The sequence below is a fragment of the Amblyomma maculatum genome, chromosome 1 (assembly GCF_055883805.1).
Source record: "Amblyomma maculatum isolate TAMU_Amacu chromosome 1, ASM5588380v1, whole genome shotgun sequence".
Classification (NCBI taxonomy): domain Eukaryota; kingdom Metazoa; phylum Arthropoda; class Arachnida; order Ixodida; family Ixodidae; genus Amblyomma; species Amblyomma maculatum.
The window spans coordinates 269,637,092-269,655,791 of record NC_139344.1 but is presented as its reverse complement, the minus strand read 5'-3'; the positions used below and the strand labels follow the sequence as shown (position 1 = coordinate 269,655,791).

At 44.9% G+C, this 18,700-nt stretch overlaps 1 protein-coding gene across 1 annotated transcript in view; it reads right to left on the bottom strand.

Annotated features, from left to right (window-relative positions):
- LOC146206511 (eukaryotic translation initiation factor 2-alpha kinase 3-like) overlaps positions 1-18,700 on the bottom strand; it is an 80,299-nt gene that overhangs the window by 47,411 nt on the left and 14,188 nt on the right. The window contains exons 7-10 of the mRNA XM_084591238.1: positions 15,484-15,618; positions 7,423-7,542; positions 6,896-7,016; positions 4,260-4,368 (exon numbers count right to left, since the gene is read on the bottom strand). Of these exons, the coding sequence (XP_084447364.1) occupies positions 4,260-4,368; positions 6,896-7,016; positions 7,423-7,542; positions 15,484-15,618 (485 nt within the window). The remainder of the gene's footprint in view (positions 1-4,259; positions 4,369-6,895; positions 7,017-7,422; positions 7,543-15,483; positions 15,619-18,700) is intronic.

The window sequence follows — 18,700 nt, the reverse complement described above, 5'->3', positions numbered from 1 at the left end:
CGCCACATAAATATGAGCCTTGTGCACGGTTCTGGTTTTGTATTCTGAATGCAACACAAGATTTTTGCACAATGCAGCTGACTCCAACCAGCAGGCATCCGAGCTACAGGACAGGACCTATCACTTCTCATATTGTACTAAAATAACGAGCTTTATTGTAAGGCGAGTTTGTTTGCAGGACTAGGTCGAGGCTTGCAGGTAGGCTCAGCTCAAACAGCTGATGCTCGTGTCTCGTGCCAGCGCCAGGTCATCTTTTTTTTTTACACTAACTATGTACAGTGAAACCTCGTTATAACGAACAGTTAAAAAATCGAAAATAGTTCGCTCTATCCATAACTCGTAATATAAAATTTCGTAGAAAATACATGCAAGAGCAACGAAATTCATTCGGAGAAGGCACAGCAACTCAAAGGGTGCCTAGTTAGGTCACGTCCATTTATTTACGCACAAAGAAATGCGTTATCGCGGCCTGCTTTTTTGTGTTGATCGCGTTCCGTATCACACCCTGTTCCACAATTTGCAAACACTCAACAAGGGCAAACCCACTGCTCTCAATAGCACTGCAGTGGCGGCGCAGTAAATCCAATGCAGCAAGCGCTTCTTGTGAAGTCGTAATGTTCTCATCGTCTGCAGGGTCAGCCTGAGCTTCGTCTGCGGGATGTTCAGAAACTTCCACAGCGATTTCAGCGTCCGTCAGTACAGCCGTGGTCGCCGCAATGTCGTCGCCACCTACAAAGTCCTCTACAGTCATTGTTGCAGGCATGTCACCAACAAAACGCGAAAAATCGTTCTAGGCTCATCGAGCTCGCGGAGCTCTGCTTCTGCTACGTCGGGATTGTCCCCATCGTCACTTGATGCACGGGCCTCTGCTGGAAAACCTGCGTGCCGAAAGTAGTTGGCAATTGTTTCGCCTTTCACACTGTCCGATGCCGCTTCAATGCTCCCAGCAAGTCAATCTTCAAGTCCTGCTCCATAAGAAGCTTCACGAGAAGAGTGTCAATCAGTCTCCTCTTGTAAACTGCCTTGAAGGCCCTGATTTTATCTTATTTCTTTGGCTGTCAACTCCCAATGCCGTCGTCGCATCTGTGGTACTGTCAGCGCCTGCGAGGTAGTCTTGAACGTTTGCTCCGCCGCACAACACGTGTGTAGTGCAACGAAGCCTGCCTCCTGCTATTAAAGTGAGGTAGTGCTTGGCGTCACGAAGTTCGTAATATCCGTTTTATGCCGAACCGCGTTCGCTATGGGAAGTTAAAAATACATGTGTTTACCAAAATAATTTCGGAAGAGTTCGATATATTCAATAATTCGTAATATGCTTGTTCGTTATATCGAGGTTTGACTGTATTTCTCGTTGCCTGCCTGGCTGTGGCCTGTTCTAAACATGTGTCTATATTAGGAGCGTGCGAATATTCGAAATTTCAAATATGAATTGAATATATTGTTATTCAGTTCATTATCAACTTGGAAATCTGATATTCGGAATTTTCCGAATATTCAAAATTTGCCAAATTTACAAAAAATTTTGGATATTTGAACACATCTGAAATACTATAAAGTCTTCGGAAATAGTCTAATCCGTATTTCCCAACTAACGGGGTTGAATTAGAGCCTTCAGCTACAAGTTTCGATGGCCACGTGGAACACAGAGCAGGCAGCCGCCGCTGTGGCCGCCAACCCTATGGCGCCATTCTGGCTCTATTTTTCTTCCGTGATTTTGCCTAGTTTCATATTCTCTCACCATTTCGGAGAGGCGCAACCTCGTAACTATGTCACCTTTTCTCGGGAGCATTTATGCCCCATATGCAGAAGCACATAAGTTCGAATTATCCATGATGAAACTGACTCACATTCAAATTAGTGGCATTTTTCATACACAAATTTGTATGATGGCCGGACTGAGTAATACAGTTTGATTTATCTGAAAGTTCAAATTATGGAGGTTCGAATGAACAAGCTTTCACTGCATACACATCAAATTTTTTTTGCACGGCTTCTTAGTAATTATGCGTAAGACCATCATAGACAGATGACTGCGGTATTTGTCCCCGACCTCCAAATGATTAGCAATTGAGCTACTTCTCTTGGGTGCCATTTTGGCTTCAGTCTTAACAGCCAAACACGGGCTGTAATGTCAAAGCTCAGTATAAGTCACTGATAAGTCACTAAAGATGGAAATGAAAAAACTGAAATATAATCACTTTTCATATGTTGACTTTAGTGTTCCAGTGAATTATGAGATTAAGAAGTTCGCAGGGGTCAAGTGGATGCAGCTAGCACAGAACCGGGTTAAGTGGAAAAATATGGGAGAGGTCTTCGCCCTGCAGTGGGTATAATCAGGCTGATGATGATGATGATGAATTAAAACAACAAAGCAGCAATTCATATCGCTTTCTTCGCCTCCCATCATGTGACTTATACTGAGCCTCAACATCGCAGCCATCATTCGTATGAGCAATCTGTAACAGCACTAGAAGAAACAAATTCAGTTATAAATTATTATGCAGTTGTAGGCAAATATCACGTAGTAATCCATGAGCAGTAGTATTCCCGCATGCAAACAAGAAATTTACCGTCTGCAGTACTATAAATCCAGCTACATCGGCAGTAAATATATCTTTTCTTGCCGAACAAATCAATGCATACAGCCCCACAAAACAGCCAAGCCATTCATTTTTCTAACTATAAAAGCCTTCTGGAACTCTCGCCAGTATCACTTTAACAACTGGTTCCTCTTAAATTCCTCTTGATCTTTACTGTTCTTGTCCTAATTTACAAATGGTGCCTGTGTGATTTTACATAGCCTTATTAAGTAAAAGCTCAATTATTCAAACTTGGTTATTTTGAAATCCCAGATAAATGAAAAAATTTATATGGTCCCATTATTCCTAATATAAATTTGATCAAAAATTGAAGCAGGGGCCTGCACCTTCCCAGTTAATTTCGGGGTGCCATGCAGGAATGCCCAACTAACATTTCGCCCCAAAATGCTCGACATGAACAGTGCCCCAGCTTTAGTACTTTCAACACAATAAACATATCCATCCTACAGCTTCCGAACTGCCAAAGCATGCCTGCATAAGAGACGTGCTTGCTGCAACACAACAGGAGATGCTGGTTTCAATGTCATGTCATGCACTTGGCACCTCACTGGCTTCCTCATGGCAGAGTCCTCCAATGCTCTGTAGGCAGTACTGTCACTCCTCCCTAACCAGCCATGGCATCTAGTGGACACACTAGTGCGTCAACTGCGTGCAGAGCTCACTGTGCCAAACACAGGCCTGCGCTGTTTCTTTGAAAGACATACCATGGTTGGAGGATTAGGTTACTAGTACTTCTAATTACCAAAGTACAGTAGCATACACTTCTCTTGCAACAAATGACCATCACAAATTGGAGGGTTAATGTTAATGCGGAGCCAATCTATTAATGGGCTTAAGGTAGTTTTTGATGAGCAGTGGGTAGCATGTACTCCATGATGGTGCCCTCTCCCAGCAAAGTTCCATTTGTCAAAGAAAGCCCTTTATTTGTAACCAGTAGTTTACCCGGTTCGTTTGCACTGGCAGTTTTTTTCTTAGACAAGTGATCAGTAATGCAAGAGCAAGCTTACTACAATGTGCGAGGTGTGCACAAGATGGAATCCAAAACTACAGGACCATTCGGTTTCCCACTAGTCAGGTCTCATGCATGTGGAAGGCAGGATGGAGCACCATCTTTTCGCTTTTTATATCCGCTGCCTTCCAATCACTGCCCTTCTGATTGTTTATTGCTTTATGTGTGCACAACTGCATCCTGTGGAAAACTACAAAACAAAATGCAGCGGCAATGGTCAGCAAGGGTTACAAGTTGACTGGTAAACTTTTACATGCCAATATCAGGCAATTGCACGCTCCGTCCAATAAATGCAATGTGCTCTTGCAACATGAAGTTTTTGCCTGGATCTTATTTTTTCTTTTGCTGTTGTCAGCTAATGTGAAAATGCTGTCAGTTCAATACTTGTAGTGGACCTGATGACACTAAATTAAAAAGGTTTTAGTGCGTTTCTGGTACTCCTGAGAAGCTGAACTTCCCAGAGGCTGAATGAATTTGGAGGACGTCATTTCTGTCATCAAAGAAGAGCCAACTGTATATCCACAACTGCTATACTGCTTACAGTGCCACATTTACTGCCACACCAGGCATTAACAACTGAATGTGTTCCCTGCCGCCCACAGTTCTTGGCAATGGTGCGCACATCAGTTGGTAAACGCAAATAATTTTACCTTGGACGACAGTTCCTGCAGATGCTTGAGCTTGAACCTCTGTAGCACATGCTTTGTTATGAAGATGTTTATCATGAATGTAGCCAAGACAATCAACGAAATTTCTTTCCTGCCAAGAGGAAAAAAACAGCAGCTCAATTTCACGCCCCATTACCAAACCATACCCATTAGAGAGAGAGAGAAATAACTAAACTACACAGATTACCCAGGTGTCACTATGATTTGAACATTCAGGTATATACAGGTTGTATAAGTAAGGTGTGAACATGATGGCAGATATTTCACTGAATGCATCGCTGAGAAAAATTTCTGCTTCTAGACTGGTAAATTTTTAAAGATGAGTGTTAAAATCTGCTGCAATCCACACATTTCGATAAATGAACAAATTTGGTACACATTAAAAAAAACAAATATGCCAATTTTCTTTACGATTTTCCTGAAACACCTTTAGTACCTGGTAATTAGGGAGTAGTACTGCATTATATCGTTCAAAACTGTAATATGAGATGCTAAATGGGGACCATGTTTCACTCAGCAACCATTATGTACTAGATATTGTTCATTTAAAAACAAGTACCATATTTTCCGGTGTAAAAAAAAAATGCGTAACTAGTGCGTCTTCCATGCTTCTTATTTTTGTTATTCCTTATGCGCAATGTTCCTAGTTAAACTTAATCATCAAGCAGTGGCGACAACGATATTCACTATAAGGCGTAGTCGTCTCACAGGCATGAAGCATACATGTACACCTGTGGACAAAAGTGGTATACTCAACGCGCTGCGAGAAAACTGCCCGCCCAATTTTTCCAACATAGAAGCAATTGTTTCTGAGATATGCATAACATGCCCTCCTTGATATACTTGCCATCTTGTCCAAGCAATTTTGTGTGGCACATTTTTTTATACTAAAAAAATGCAATCGTTGCGGTTCGCGTGGAGTATACCACTTTTGTCCACGGTTGTACATCAATATGAAATGCCAGATGATGATGACATCCACGCTCCTTGCATGCCCACATTGCCAAGCCAGGACAAGCAGACTCATTTTCCAGATGCCATGAAAGGAAATGTAAGCAGTTGTTGCCGTTTGCAACTTCTGTTTGGCGGCTACTGCCCGTTTGCTTTCCGCTTCTCGCATGGACCATGTGCACCTGGCTCTCGGCCTCTCGGGGCGCAGGTTCAACAACAATCAGAGCAGCGATTCTTAGTGCATAGAGGATGTCTCAGCAACACTCCAGCCAAAAATTGGCAAACTTTTGATAGCGCGTCAGGAGATGAAGCATTTGAAGGCGTAGAGTAATAAGAAAGTGTTTCTGCTCTGCCTGTGGGATTTTTTTGGGCATGAGTGTTGCTTCTTTTTTTCTATTCCAGTACAATCTCCTTACGAGACATGGTTACAAGAGACACTCGGTTATAAGAGACACATAAAAATGGTTGGCTGGTTTTCCTATGTTTGCCATGTTAACAACATTGCATACAAAAGACATGGTTAAAGAGACACTCTGTTACTAAGGGCAACTTTTGCAGGTCCCTAAAGTAACTTCTTTACTATTTAGAAGAGACACAATTAACCCAGGTGCGCTCATGCAATGCAGCTGACTCGTACGATCTCGTATGTGTGGCAGTTTAGATTTCCTTATCTAAATTCTGTTTCATATCAGTGTCCTATTTTGTTGCAATATGTCAGGAACCAAGAAGGAGTGCCTCCTCTTGACTGGGAAATCAAAATGTCCCTGTTGTTTCAGTCACACAGGAATGTGATGTTTCAGTCACACAGGAATGTGATGACAGTGGCTGAAACAATGGGGACATTTTGACTTCCCAGTCGAGAGGAGGCATTCCTTCTTGGTTCCTGACATATTTCAACAAAACAGAAAACTGATACGGAACAGAATTTAGATAAGGAAATCTAAACTGCCACACATACAAGTTGGTAAGAACTTTTGGCTAAAAGTGACCTTGGTTACAAGAGACATCTTTTTCGGGTCCCTTGAGTGTCTCTTGTAGTGAGGTTTTACTGCATTTCATCCTGTGTAAGGAGCGCTCTCACAGGCACGAAGCATTTCGCGATGGTCGCGCAAACATGTAAAGTTAAACCTGGTTATAATGAAATTGTAAAATGTCCGCAATTTTTTGTTACATTCAAGTTTTCGTTATATGCAGTTTGCACATCAGAACTCAAAAGGACTCAGTTGTCCTAGGAAACTGACTCCACTTCACGTCACTGGCACGCTCTGCTGTTCTCTCTTCCGACACGCAGAAGCCGCGAGCAACCACATGGCAGTGATGGACGCACACTGCTCAGCCCGTGTCTTTTTTTCTTTGTTCTGTTATTTTTTGCTTAAACACTGAAACAACATCCGCAAGCAGCCAACAAATTAGTGGTGCACCAGATTTCTGATGCCATATCAAATATAATGACAAAAAATTTACTTAACAGTTCTGTATCTCTCTTGGGGAAAATGGCTTGAACTTTATGTGGACTTTTTCATGTCTTATTGTATACCCTCGCCATCTTTTTTTAAGTACAGCAACAGCAACAATTATCTTTTTTTTTTCCATTGTGCACTCACACTTTGCTTTGAAACAAGGAGAGTTGCTAGAGTTATTTCAGGGCCAAAATGAGGTGAACTTACCACCAAAATCGCAAAGACTTGACAATGTGCTCATTGAAGGTTTCAGCAGCCTCCTCCTTCTCACACAAGAGCACAGAATCATTGTCTAAATCAACACCTCTGTAGAGATAGTACCCAGTGTCTGGACCAGAAAAAAAAAAATGAATTTAGTGCATAAGTCAGGAAAACATTATAGTGCTGAAATCAAATAAGGTGAGTAGCAAAAATTATTCTGAAAAAAAAAAAAATAATAATGATAATAATAATAATAAACAGCCTCAAATTTGCAAAAGCACCCATATACTTTGGTATGCCACACAAATTGCCAACAATCGAATACAAGCAATGATGTAGGTCGTGCCAACCTGAACTCTACAGAACTTTGTGCTCTTGTAGAACACAAATAATATAGCCTTAGTCATGAACAATTTCTGGCAGTTCTCACTAAGTATGTTCAAACCTCAATAAAAAGCAAATACAATGGCACTCAAGATGTCTGCTCAAGCACACAGTAAATATGGCATGCATGGCAGACAGTGCCTTCTTACCAAAAGGGTAATCCAATATGTCATCCTTGATCATAAGTGCTTTCCTTGAAGAACTAGCCTCTTCTAACATTGACGGTGCTGCTTTGTTCCCAGTATTGATAATGGGTGTCCGACTAGGTGCTGCAAGGCAAAATTTTTCTCATGAACAGCAACTTCCAACCAGCCACTTCATCATAGCCTTGAAGAACATCTAAATATAGCTGCGATAAATTTTAAAGACAATTAAGTTCTGCCATTAGGTACACGACATGACAGCGTTTATGGCTTCTGCCTGCCGGCTCCCATTGCGGATCCTCGTGCACATACTGTACTTTGATACTCACTTAATAACTAATCCCTTAATTTGTGCCTCTATACCTCAAACATACTCAATAGTGGTCGTCAGCAGGATTTTGTCTGGGAGGGGGGACCTCCACAGCACCCAAGGGACATCACGTAGAAAAAAGAAGAAATCTCTTTTCTGTTCTTAAAGATTACAAGTTCCACGGTGTTTTCATACATCACAACCGGGAAACACTCCTTTACATGGTGTGGTATGAAGGGAGGGAGGGGGAGGGGAAGTGCCTCTTTTGCACCCCCCTGCTGCTATGACGCCCACGCTGCTAAATAATGTCAAAGTCTGCTCGACAGATACAAAGCCCCGCCTTAGCTAAGCTAGTGTGGCCTAGGGGTAGTGTGTCTGACTCAGGATGCAAATTTCCCGGAGGGTACCATTCCCATCGCACCACCCCATTGGCAGCACCTACTGACTTGGCCGTGACATATGGTCTCATTATATCACACTAATGGCCATGTCACCTGCCAACTACAACCTGCCAAGGTCATGCCCATGACGTTTCACTCACAATGCTGACAACACTGTCACTAATGCTACTGTACTGACTAAAATCACTACTACATATACTGTAAAAACCCGCCTATAATACGAGGTGTAATTTCAGGATAGCAAAAACGGGAAAAAAAGTTTTCCATCCACATATAATGCAGCGAGGAACAATCAGCAGGAGGATTTATTTGCACTACAATTCGCAGTTGCCCTGTCAGTCATACGCGCTCCGCGCTTCCGCATCTCACGCCAGGCGCCGTATAGTGCCATGAACCTTCATGTGCTGGTGGTGCTGGTTCACTCCCCTTCTCACGCCAACATGCTTTATCAGAGAATTTCCCACACTAGGAGAACAAGAGCAGCGCACAATCGCCACAGCAATCACGGAAGCCACATAGTCCTCCGGTTCTCCCAAAAACCAGTAGACCACTTTCAGCTCGGACGCAGAACGGCAGCACATGGGCTGCTGGCCATCACATCTAGCGCTCTGGAAGGTTTCCGAATTTGGAGTTTTCGCAATCGTAACTCTTCAAAAATTGGGGGGGCCCTTTGGCTCACTAAAGTGCTTCAAGGCCTTCCCCGCTGCGCTACTTAGGCATTGACTGCGAGACCGTTTGTGATTGACTAGACTTGTGACAGATCGTCATCATCATCATCAGCCTGACTATATATACCCACTGTAGGGCGAAGGCCTCTCTCATATTTCTCCAATTAACCCGGTTCTGTGCTAGCTGCATCCACTTGACCCTTGCGAACTTCTTAATCTCATCCGCCCACCTAACTTTCTGCCGCCCCCTGCTACACTTTCCTTCCCTTGGAATCCAGTTTGTTACCCTAAGCGACCATCGGTTATCCTCTCTTCGCACTACATGTCCTGCCCATGCCCATTTCTTCTTGATTTCCACTAGAATGTCAGTAACTTGGGTTATTTCTCTGACCCACTCTGCACACTTCCTATCTCTTAATGTTACCCCTACCATTTTTCGTTATATAGCCCTCTGCATTGTCCTCAACTTAAGTAGAACCCTCTTGGTTAGCCTCTACGTTTCAGCCCCATAGGTGAGTACAGGTAAGATGCAACTGTTATATGCATTCCGGTAAGCTGCTAGTTATAATCTGCGAGTGCTTGCGAATGCGCTCCATCTCAATCTTATTCTTCTTGTTATTTTTTTTCCATGGTCCGGATCTGCAGTTACTACCTGTCCTAAGTAGACATATTCGCTTGTGACAGATACTGCGCCTTTTCTTTGCTGTCCACCAATTTTAAATGCTGCTGATGCCTGCTGTACTGCGTTTATTTCTATATATGCTCTGTGGTGCGGCGTTCGAGGAAGCGCCAAATGAAAGGTGCCGGATGGAGGCCTGGGCCCGGCGAGGTCAGCTTCGTATATGCATGAATCTCCTGGTAACGTCTTCATAGAGAATGTATAACATCGACCAAAATTTCAAACGTTTGAAATCCTTCTCGTTCGATTTTCAGGACTTTTTCTGTCAATTCGCAACTCAAGAGCTACCGAAAACGCAAACAACACCGGTGCCATTTTACATTTCTGGCCTCTGCCATATTGGCTTTCTGCAACCTCGAACCCACGTGTCATATCGTCTGCTGATCACACCATCGGAACCTCGCGACCTCGCGCCACGGTCGCCATTCTCGTGTGGTGTGTTGTGCTGTACAATGCCACAACATCCCTACTACAGCCCACGGACCAAAGCGTTATCCAGACACTCAAGCACCTCTATCAGTCACATGTGCTCAGTCGCATGGTGTTATGCGTGGACAGCGGCAAAACCTACAGTGTCCCCTTGTATGCACTCGGCATACTTTCCGATGCATGGAAGGCGGTGACCGAGGAGACACTGCGGAACTGCTTCCGTTTCGCGATCAGAGATGAAGTGCCGTCGTCTTCCGATGATAGCGCCAGTGAATCCCATCAGCCGTCTTCATATGCTGATTTCATCGAGCACTTGCGCGCTGCAGGAGCCGTTCCCATGGAAGTGACGCTGGAGCAGGTTGCTAACGCTGACAGCGAGCTATGCGCTGAACTCACCGACGACAAAAATTTTCACCAGGTGCTGGAAAGTGATGACTCGGGCTCCGACAGTGAGGAGCCAGAGGCTGTGCTGCCAGCTAGCAGTGAACTAACCCGAGCTCTGATGGTGCTTTCGGCTGTGTATAGCAAGAACGTCACCCTTGCCAACGTGCAAGCCGACTTACTTGTACGGCAACGTAGCGCCCCGCAGAGGCATATTGACCAGTTTTTCAAGCCGTTCACAAAATAAAGTGACTTTTTTTGCGTGAATTTGTTTTTTCGGACTGCCTGATTTTCCAGATGCTATGTCGACCCCAAAATCAGTCGGCGACTGTAGTGGTAAATTATCATGAAATTATCTTGAAAATGCCTTAACTCATGTCCCGATATCATCTGATTGCTATGATCAGGTATCGATTCAATGGTGATTGGAATATGCCCATATAAGGCATGCACCCAAATAGTGGACACATTTGCTAACGACAGTATGAGGCATTAAAGGCTTTTGCCTTAATACCTCTAAATACGTTCGACATCCTACATTTCTCGAAAGCGCGACTGACGCGGTCCTTGGGAATACTGGTCAAGAGTCCACAATTCGGCAGTAGGGAGTGTCCGGCATGGCTGGAGAGACCCATGATACACCCATGCAACGTGCTGACTAGTCCTTTCACCATCCCTACATCACGTGAGGTGTGATCGAACTTCTGATCGAAACATAAGGATCACGGGGTGAGCGTAATGAAACAGAAGCCATCGAAACAGTCAGCCGGCACCACCGCTAAATAGCACCTACTGTTAAGGAAGCCAGATGCTGATAACGCTGATTAATAAGAAGGCTAGAATTGCGAATTTAGGCTGAAATTTATTTAAAACTACACATAATATGAGGCGGAATTCTGACATCACAAAATCAGGAAAAAGAACTTATATTAAATGCAGGTTTTTACGGTACTAATTTTTGCCTTGAATACATAAATTCATCACAAACGCAATGCAGTAAAACTTGAAGTAATTGGGACCCTAATAAATAATGGAATTTAACCTGTTTTTCCAATTAACCGAGTGCAGCAAAATAAAAGTTACACAGGAATAAAAATTTTGGTTGCTGCAACATACTGCATTTATTGGATGACCGTTGGGATTGGCCCATATTTTGCAGTGTAAAAGTTGATCCTTGACCTAGTACTGAACATTGTTTTGTAAGTTCTTTGCGGGATGGCATCATAGCATGCGCCTTGCTAAAAACAATAAAGGCACAACAGTGCGATTTCACAGGCAGCAATCTGAAGACAATGGAAACCAAAAGTGTAAAAACAGAGCTCCATCCTGCTTTGCCAACTAATGTGTGGCCCGAAATACCAAATCGAACAATACTGCAATTTCAGATTCTAACATGAAGCATATTCCAGAGATACTCTTGTAGTCTGTAGAACTCGTACAAGAGGTACCGGCACAAAGGAGACGGGCAAACGAACGACGTGCAATTCAATTTTTTTCTTTTTCAGCCAATTTGCATACAAACGACCTTTATTGATGCATGCAGCCCCATGACCAGCAGAGAGCGGTTAAGTCGAACCCGGATATATCGAACTCGAAGGGGATCGCGAAAAAGCTCGATATATCGATAATTCGATATACAAAAATTGGCTTGTGACGGCACTTACGATGCGAAAAAACGATACCATATTTGTTGCATAATCAACCCACTCGCATAATGAACCCACCCTCCACTTTCGCACCCGAGAATTTGAAAAAAAAAAAAAAAAATGCATTAAGGCCAGCACGCTCACATGCAAGCGACTGAGCGATCTCAGCAACGAGCGGCAGCGACAGAGCGAAAATTTTCAAACTTGTTGGAACTGCGTCCCTCTCGCAGCTCGAGCCACCGCAGCAGCTCAAAACAAGGTTTCTGTTTCGCCGCGGCGGCAGAAATCGCGAGCATTTTCGCTTGCATGTCGATCACGCGCGTCAGTCAGTTTCGGTCGTTTCATCCACAGCTCATTGGCAGCGTGCCAAGATGCTGCGCAGCTATAACGTCAGGGCGCATTTATCTTTTGATAGCTCCTGCGGTGGCGGGGAGCGAACTTAGCAGAGTGCCCGTGATGGCTTGATTGCACAAGCCTGGTTCGATTTATCACGCCGCGCTTGGGGCGGGCGTCATGATCGCAGCAGCTGACGGCGTGCTTCCCTTGATTCATACAAGCAAAGATAAACGGCTCCCGCAAAAAAAAAAAAAAAAAAAGCCTGCCGCTTCTTAACGTCCGCAGCCGCCATATCTTACGCTACATCGCGCGTACAGCACAACGATAAGAAAGAATGACTCTCGCAAAAAACAAAAAACAAACAAAAAAAAGAGAGCTGCCGCCTCTTAACATCCGCAGGCGCCATAGCCACGTCAGCCGCCACGCGCAGAGGGTTCGCAACGCACGCTGGAGAAAGCGTCCCACGTCTGTCTGAAAACGGGCTGAGCTGGCTTGGCGCATGCGTAGCGCACGCTGAAGGAGAGAGCTCGGCAAAAGAATGGGGCACACCCACGCACATGGCTTGCAAACATCATGTGTTGGCGCGCGGGAAACGATAACTGCAGATGCGCGCGCCTTTGGGGAATGGGCGCGGCGCTGTCCAGAACTGTCTCCTCTCATTCCTTCCGCGCGTGGCTTGAAAACGTCACGCGGCAAACGGCCAAGAGTGATGCGATCGCCTTTGGGGAAGGCACACTTTCCAGTGCATAGTGCGGAGTTCGATATATCGAACGACGGCGAAATTGAGTTCGATATAACCAAAATTCAATATTTCCGGGTTCGATATAACCGGGTTCGACTGTATTACACACCAATTGTACAAAGCTACCCGAAAGTCCCCCCCCCCCCCCCCCCTTCAATTACAGATGGTCGTTTTTATGAAATACTGCTGGGGGGGTTGCTGGAAATAGGAGGTGCTTCAGAATCATGCAAGAGCCATGCACTCAAAAAATATACCTGCAAAGAATCATTAATAGCAGAGTTATGGCAGCTGTAAGCAAGCAGTTCTGCCACACTTTTTTCACACCTGTCTGCTCCAAGGCACTTTCTCTCATTATATCAAAGGGCCAGCCTTTACCAGCAAAATTCCCGTTCTACTCTAGGGAATGTGCGAAGCTGTATAAGACCTCTATACCATGTACCGTGTCTAAGCTGTGGCAGGGGTATGCTGACATCTGCCACCTGCACACGGTGGATCACACCAGCGCACTGTGTATCACATATTAGAGAAAAAGTTTTAACAGGTTAGTTAAAGAGCCAGATATACATAGAACCTTGGTGATACGAATCTCATGGGGTCGCGAAAAAATTCGTATCATCCGAGCATTCGTATCATCAAAACAAACTAAAATAAGCATGCAGAAGCATAGGAAAGGCAGTCGCCCATATCTATTTACGTCCGAGAAGGTTTATTACGGTCGCGTGGTCACAGCTCGCCCCTCACGGCACACACAGCGCGACAGTCGATCGCAATGTGCAGGCCGCGTGGCTTCGCGAACTTCTCGCGGCGCGTATAGCACAACAAGAAACGACGACCTGTCAGCGGCGTGGCGCTGCAGATTGCTCGCGATGCGTACAGCGCGACTAGTGGTCGCGAAGTCTACGATGTGCGGCCCATGCGCTCCCGTTACCGCATGCGCCACCGGCTACTACTCACAGTCGCGCGCAGTTGCAATCCTTTCACTGCGTGGAAAACGATCGCGATACCGGCGATGTGTGGTCCGCCCACCTCCGCATACTTCTCGTGGCGCATACAGCATGACTGGAGATGGTGACATGCGGGCCGTGCGGTGTCACAAACTGCTCGCGGATCACGATCACGGAGCCAGCTATGTCCGAACTGTGCGCACCCACCGCCGCCAGCTGCGGCGGTTGCGACATCTGTGGTTTGTAGGCCATGCACTGCTGAAAGCTTTTCGCGGCATGAACCCGACAGAAAATCCCGACATCAGCAAGGCACGAGCCACGGGTCACAGAAAATTGCCCGTGATGCGTACATACAGCGCGATTGGCAATCGCGGAGTCAACAATGTGCAGGCAGTGCATAGTGCTCAAGGTTGCAGTTACAGTTCGCATGTTCGTATCATCCGTAGTGGCGCGGGAGAGTGTTCTGACCATCCGAAATTTTGCACATTGTACACAATGCAGTCTGGAAGGGGAATTTCGCAAATTCGTACCATCCCGAAATTCGTATCAACCGGAATCGTATCACTGAGTTTTTACTGTAGTAGGCACAATGGGGTAGTTGAAGTCACACCACAGAGCATCTCGCATGGAAAGGAGACAAGCTGAGAGCTGGGGAAGAGTGGCGGCCTCACGGAGCATGCATGCTCAACAAGAGAGCAGAGCACATGTCACTTGCTATGGCAATGAAAGTGGCCATCACATGGCATGGTGCCTAGCAGTACATCAGCTGCACAGACACAGCAACTTCACAGTAATGGATTTAGAGCCCACTGTGCAAAAGCTGCACACAGGCAAAAGCAATAAAATTGCAGCACAAAAGGAAACAAGCAAAAGAACAAATAAAGACGGAACAATACAAAGACCTCAAAGGAACATGACATTAAGAGCATAGCATAAAAACAAAAAACACAGACCCACATCACAAGCACAATGCCTCCTGTAAATGGGAAACATTGTTGCAGTGGTTAAGATGCCCGACTACTGAGGTGGAGTACCCGGGTTCGATCCCGACCGCCAGTGGCTGTGTTTCGATGGAGGCGAAATGGAAAGGCCTCCATGTATTGTGCGATGTCAGTGCATGTTAAAGATCCCCAAGTGGTCGAAATTACTCCGGAGCCCTCCACTACAGCACCACTTTCTCTCTTTCCAATTTCCCTCCCACTTTCCTCCCATTCTTTACGGCACGGTTTAGGTGTCCACAGAACAAGTGTCACAGATACTGCGCCTTTCCTTTCCTGTGGACCAATTATTATTATTGTGCATGCATTTCACACTTTTATGAAAAAAGATAACTTTTATTTGAAATAATGTGGCACACTCAAATGAACTGAACAAAAATTATAGCACGATACAAAAAAAAAAAAAAAGACTGTTTCATTGCACTGGCATTGTTACTAAATATGTCTCCTTTAGCATGATTTATCCAAGCACTAGGAGTGTTATATTCTTGAAGCTTGGTGAACAAGTCTCTAGGCACTAGCAAGATCAGTACCTGAGGCAAGATAGGGCTTCCACTCCACATGTGGTATATGGCTTCTGTGAGGGTCAATCAACTGCAATGATGCTCCGGAAACTTCTGTCTGCAGGTGGCTATTATGCTGCACATAAAGCTGCCTGTCATGCATACCTGTGTATGAAATTAAATGCACAAAACAATAAGCAGCAAAATCTACTTCTCAAGACTTCAACCAAGTGCATGTTCAATCCAGAACAACCAACTGAAACTGCTTAGACAAAGCCTCAGAAAAGAGCCCAACCATACTTCAAAAATCTAGATTCAAGTTAAAGAGGTACCTGGTTGCTTCTTTTATGCGATGTACTTAATAAAAAAAAGTGCCTTAGAGATTAATTCATGCTCAGGAACAAGAATTTGCACGAACATGAAAGGGTACATGACACTGAACTCGTGAACCTAAACTTCCCACTACACCTTAGTCCCCTCACATCAAAAACTCCTCCCTTCAGAAACTGAGGTCAGGCCAAAAATTTCGAATGTGCACCTACAAAAAAAATGCACTTTTTCTAAAAGCATCGCTTGTGCTGTTGGTGTGGCTTGCTGAATCTACTACCCATTGCAATTTATATATTGTTCATTTGTAGTAACAGTTGTTTTCCCAAATTTTCACCGATAATTTTTTATTAACTTTTCCTTGTGAACATATTAGCACCAACACTAAAGACCCTCTTGGTGTATGCATTGAAGACAAGGGCAGTGCTTTGACATACAAAGACCTTGTGCACCAGCCCACAGTTATGCAAAGCGCTCCACTTCACCACTGTTTGTGCCATGAGGGGACAAAGCCCAAAACTAGTGAAACATGGCATTCCATTGTGATACTGTGGAAAGATCCGCGCACTACTTTAGCCTGCATGACCAGATATTTTGCATGCACAGCTTGGCAGTAGCCTAGTGATTTCAGTAGTTTCACTATGTGATATAACAGGAGGCCGGTCGGGTGCCTCCTGTGCCTCTGGCATCAGCTACATGGACAGAGAGTGGAAAACGAGACACCAGGAAAGAGAGCACAGTGTGGGAGAGTACCATTCTGGGTTTTCCTTCCTTTACTCCACACTCTAGAGGGAGAGGCTTGGTGGGCATGGCTATACGTTAGATGGCAGGACGTGCTGTCAAAGTGATGAGTTTGTCACCTGAGTCACCTTGCGCGCTGCGCTGTGACATCTAGAAATGCTTAGCTACGTAGGCCGCCTTATGCATTCTTTCTTTCCCACTTCATGCTCCTGTTCTTCAGTCCTTTACACTGAGGGCGCCTAAACTGTCACACAGGTGCGTGACTGATTTAGTCCAAATTTGCATAAGATCTGCCATTAAACTACTAGTCGCAACTTCAGTTAACCACAAATCGGCAGCCGGTTACTAAACTTTCCTCTTGTGTTGTCTGGAGAATGAAGACTTCAGCACTCAAATAATAGTTCTTTACTGGCTATCAAGCTGCAGCTGATTACGCAAAGAAATATGAAAAAGATTCATCTGTAGACTGCCTCCATGTTTGAAAACAAACGATGTGTGCTGCAATCTCTAACGAACTTGTGGTCAGTGGAAAGCGACTGATCGAACTCGGGCACAAGTGGCAGCAACGCAGCGAGAAATTTACAGCGCGTTGAAACTGCATCGCTCTGACTGATCAAGCCATCACAACAGTTCGAAACCCGTTTTTGCGTCGCCACAGAAGAAATTACGAGCGTTTTTGCCTGCATGTGAAACAGGCTAATGACCGTGCCGTGGCATGGCAGAAGGGTCCTTAGCATCCAACCACAAGAACTGGTGTACTATCCTACTGTTTGCTTACGTTTGCCATCAACACTGCATCCTTCGTTTTCCTTCAACACTGCAACATACATTAGATGACTGGCTACAGCCTCTTCTTTCTTCTTTATGTATGTGCCCCTCGGTATTTTCTCGACAATATTCTTCCCTATTCCGTCCATGATGAACAGCGCAGCACCCAAACTCTTTGTTGGGCCGAAGAAGCTTGCCGTCTGGCCCATTTGTAGATTCTCGCTTCGCAAGAGCATTCCAAAGCTTGGTATGACAGCCAGCATCATCACGCTTCCTACACTCCTGGAAACATAGTGTAGCTATGGAGGCCTCTCCGGAAGTGGCTTAGCGCAAAAATGTTGGCACATAACACTGGCCCTCACATCGTCCTCAACCGCGTCAGTGACCTGAACTAAAGGATAACACGCATGACCGTCAGTGGCCGTCACTCCGCCACAACCAACGTTACTACCTCACTAGGGTGGCTTCAGCTGTCCAGGAGGGAAAAGTAACAACCCTGAAGACAAAGTTGTAAGGGGAAATGTAATATTAAACACCAGAAAATTGATCCTAGGCCATTTCTGTTGGTTTACCCACTTCCCAAATTGGTTGACAACTGAGGTCCTCGCAGTCGTTTCCCCATAATTTATGGTACTGTTGATCTGCCGTTATTACATACTGGCAAAAAATAAAGAAAGAAGCGTTCTGGTACTTGAACAATTCGCGTTCAAGGATGTCTCACACAAGCTCACAGTAAAACACTGCTTCACAAAGCAATACCAAATCACGCACCATGCAATTAAAAGTGCAAAACATTCATGCATTGCTTTCTCCACACATTAAAATATGCTGTTCTCGCCATACTAACGTAAACACGTGAGAATAATACAATACACAGTACAACCTTGTCAATTCGACTGCCGTTAACTCAGAAATTTGGATAATTCTAACTAACACAGTCCCCAGCTGATGCCCATGCATGTTTGTGGCGTTGGTAGCTCATAAATTCACTGAGAGGACTCGCACCAGTTAATTCGGATGGGGGATCACGTCGAGGTATGACCTGCAAAGCCAGCGATTGTCCAAATTAGACCTAGCTTGACCTGAACTGCATAAAACATTGGTGCCAGCGCACATCACGCATGCACAACGAAGATCAGAAGTCCCCCGTTGCCCAAATATAGCCCAGCAGCACAGGCGCAGTTCTGGTTCTCTTAAATCCCCGCCATCCTGCCACTGCCATTGAGCACGTGCATCGGAAAGTCCTACTGTTTATTGCACTGCTTTGCGCATCGTTGGCCTTTTATTCTAGGATGGCATTACATTGTTTGAACACCTACGCATACTTCTCTCCCTTGCATACACGTGCTTCCTCCACTCTTCCAAGTAGGCTGAACCATTTCAGGATGTTCGCCACAGTTCAGAGTCCATG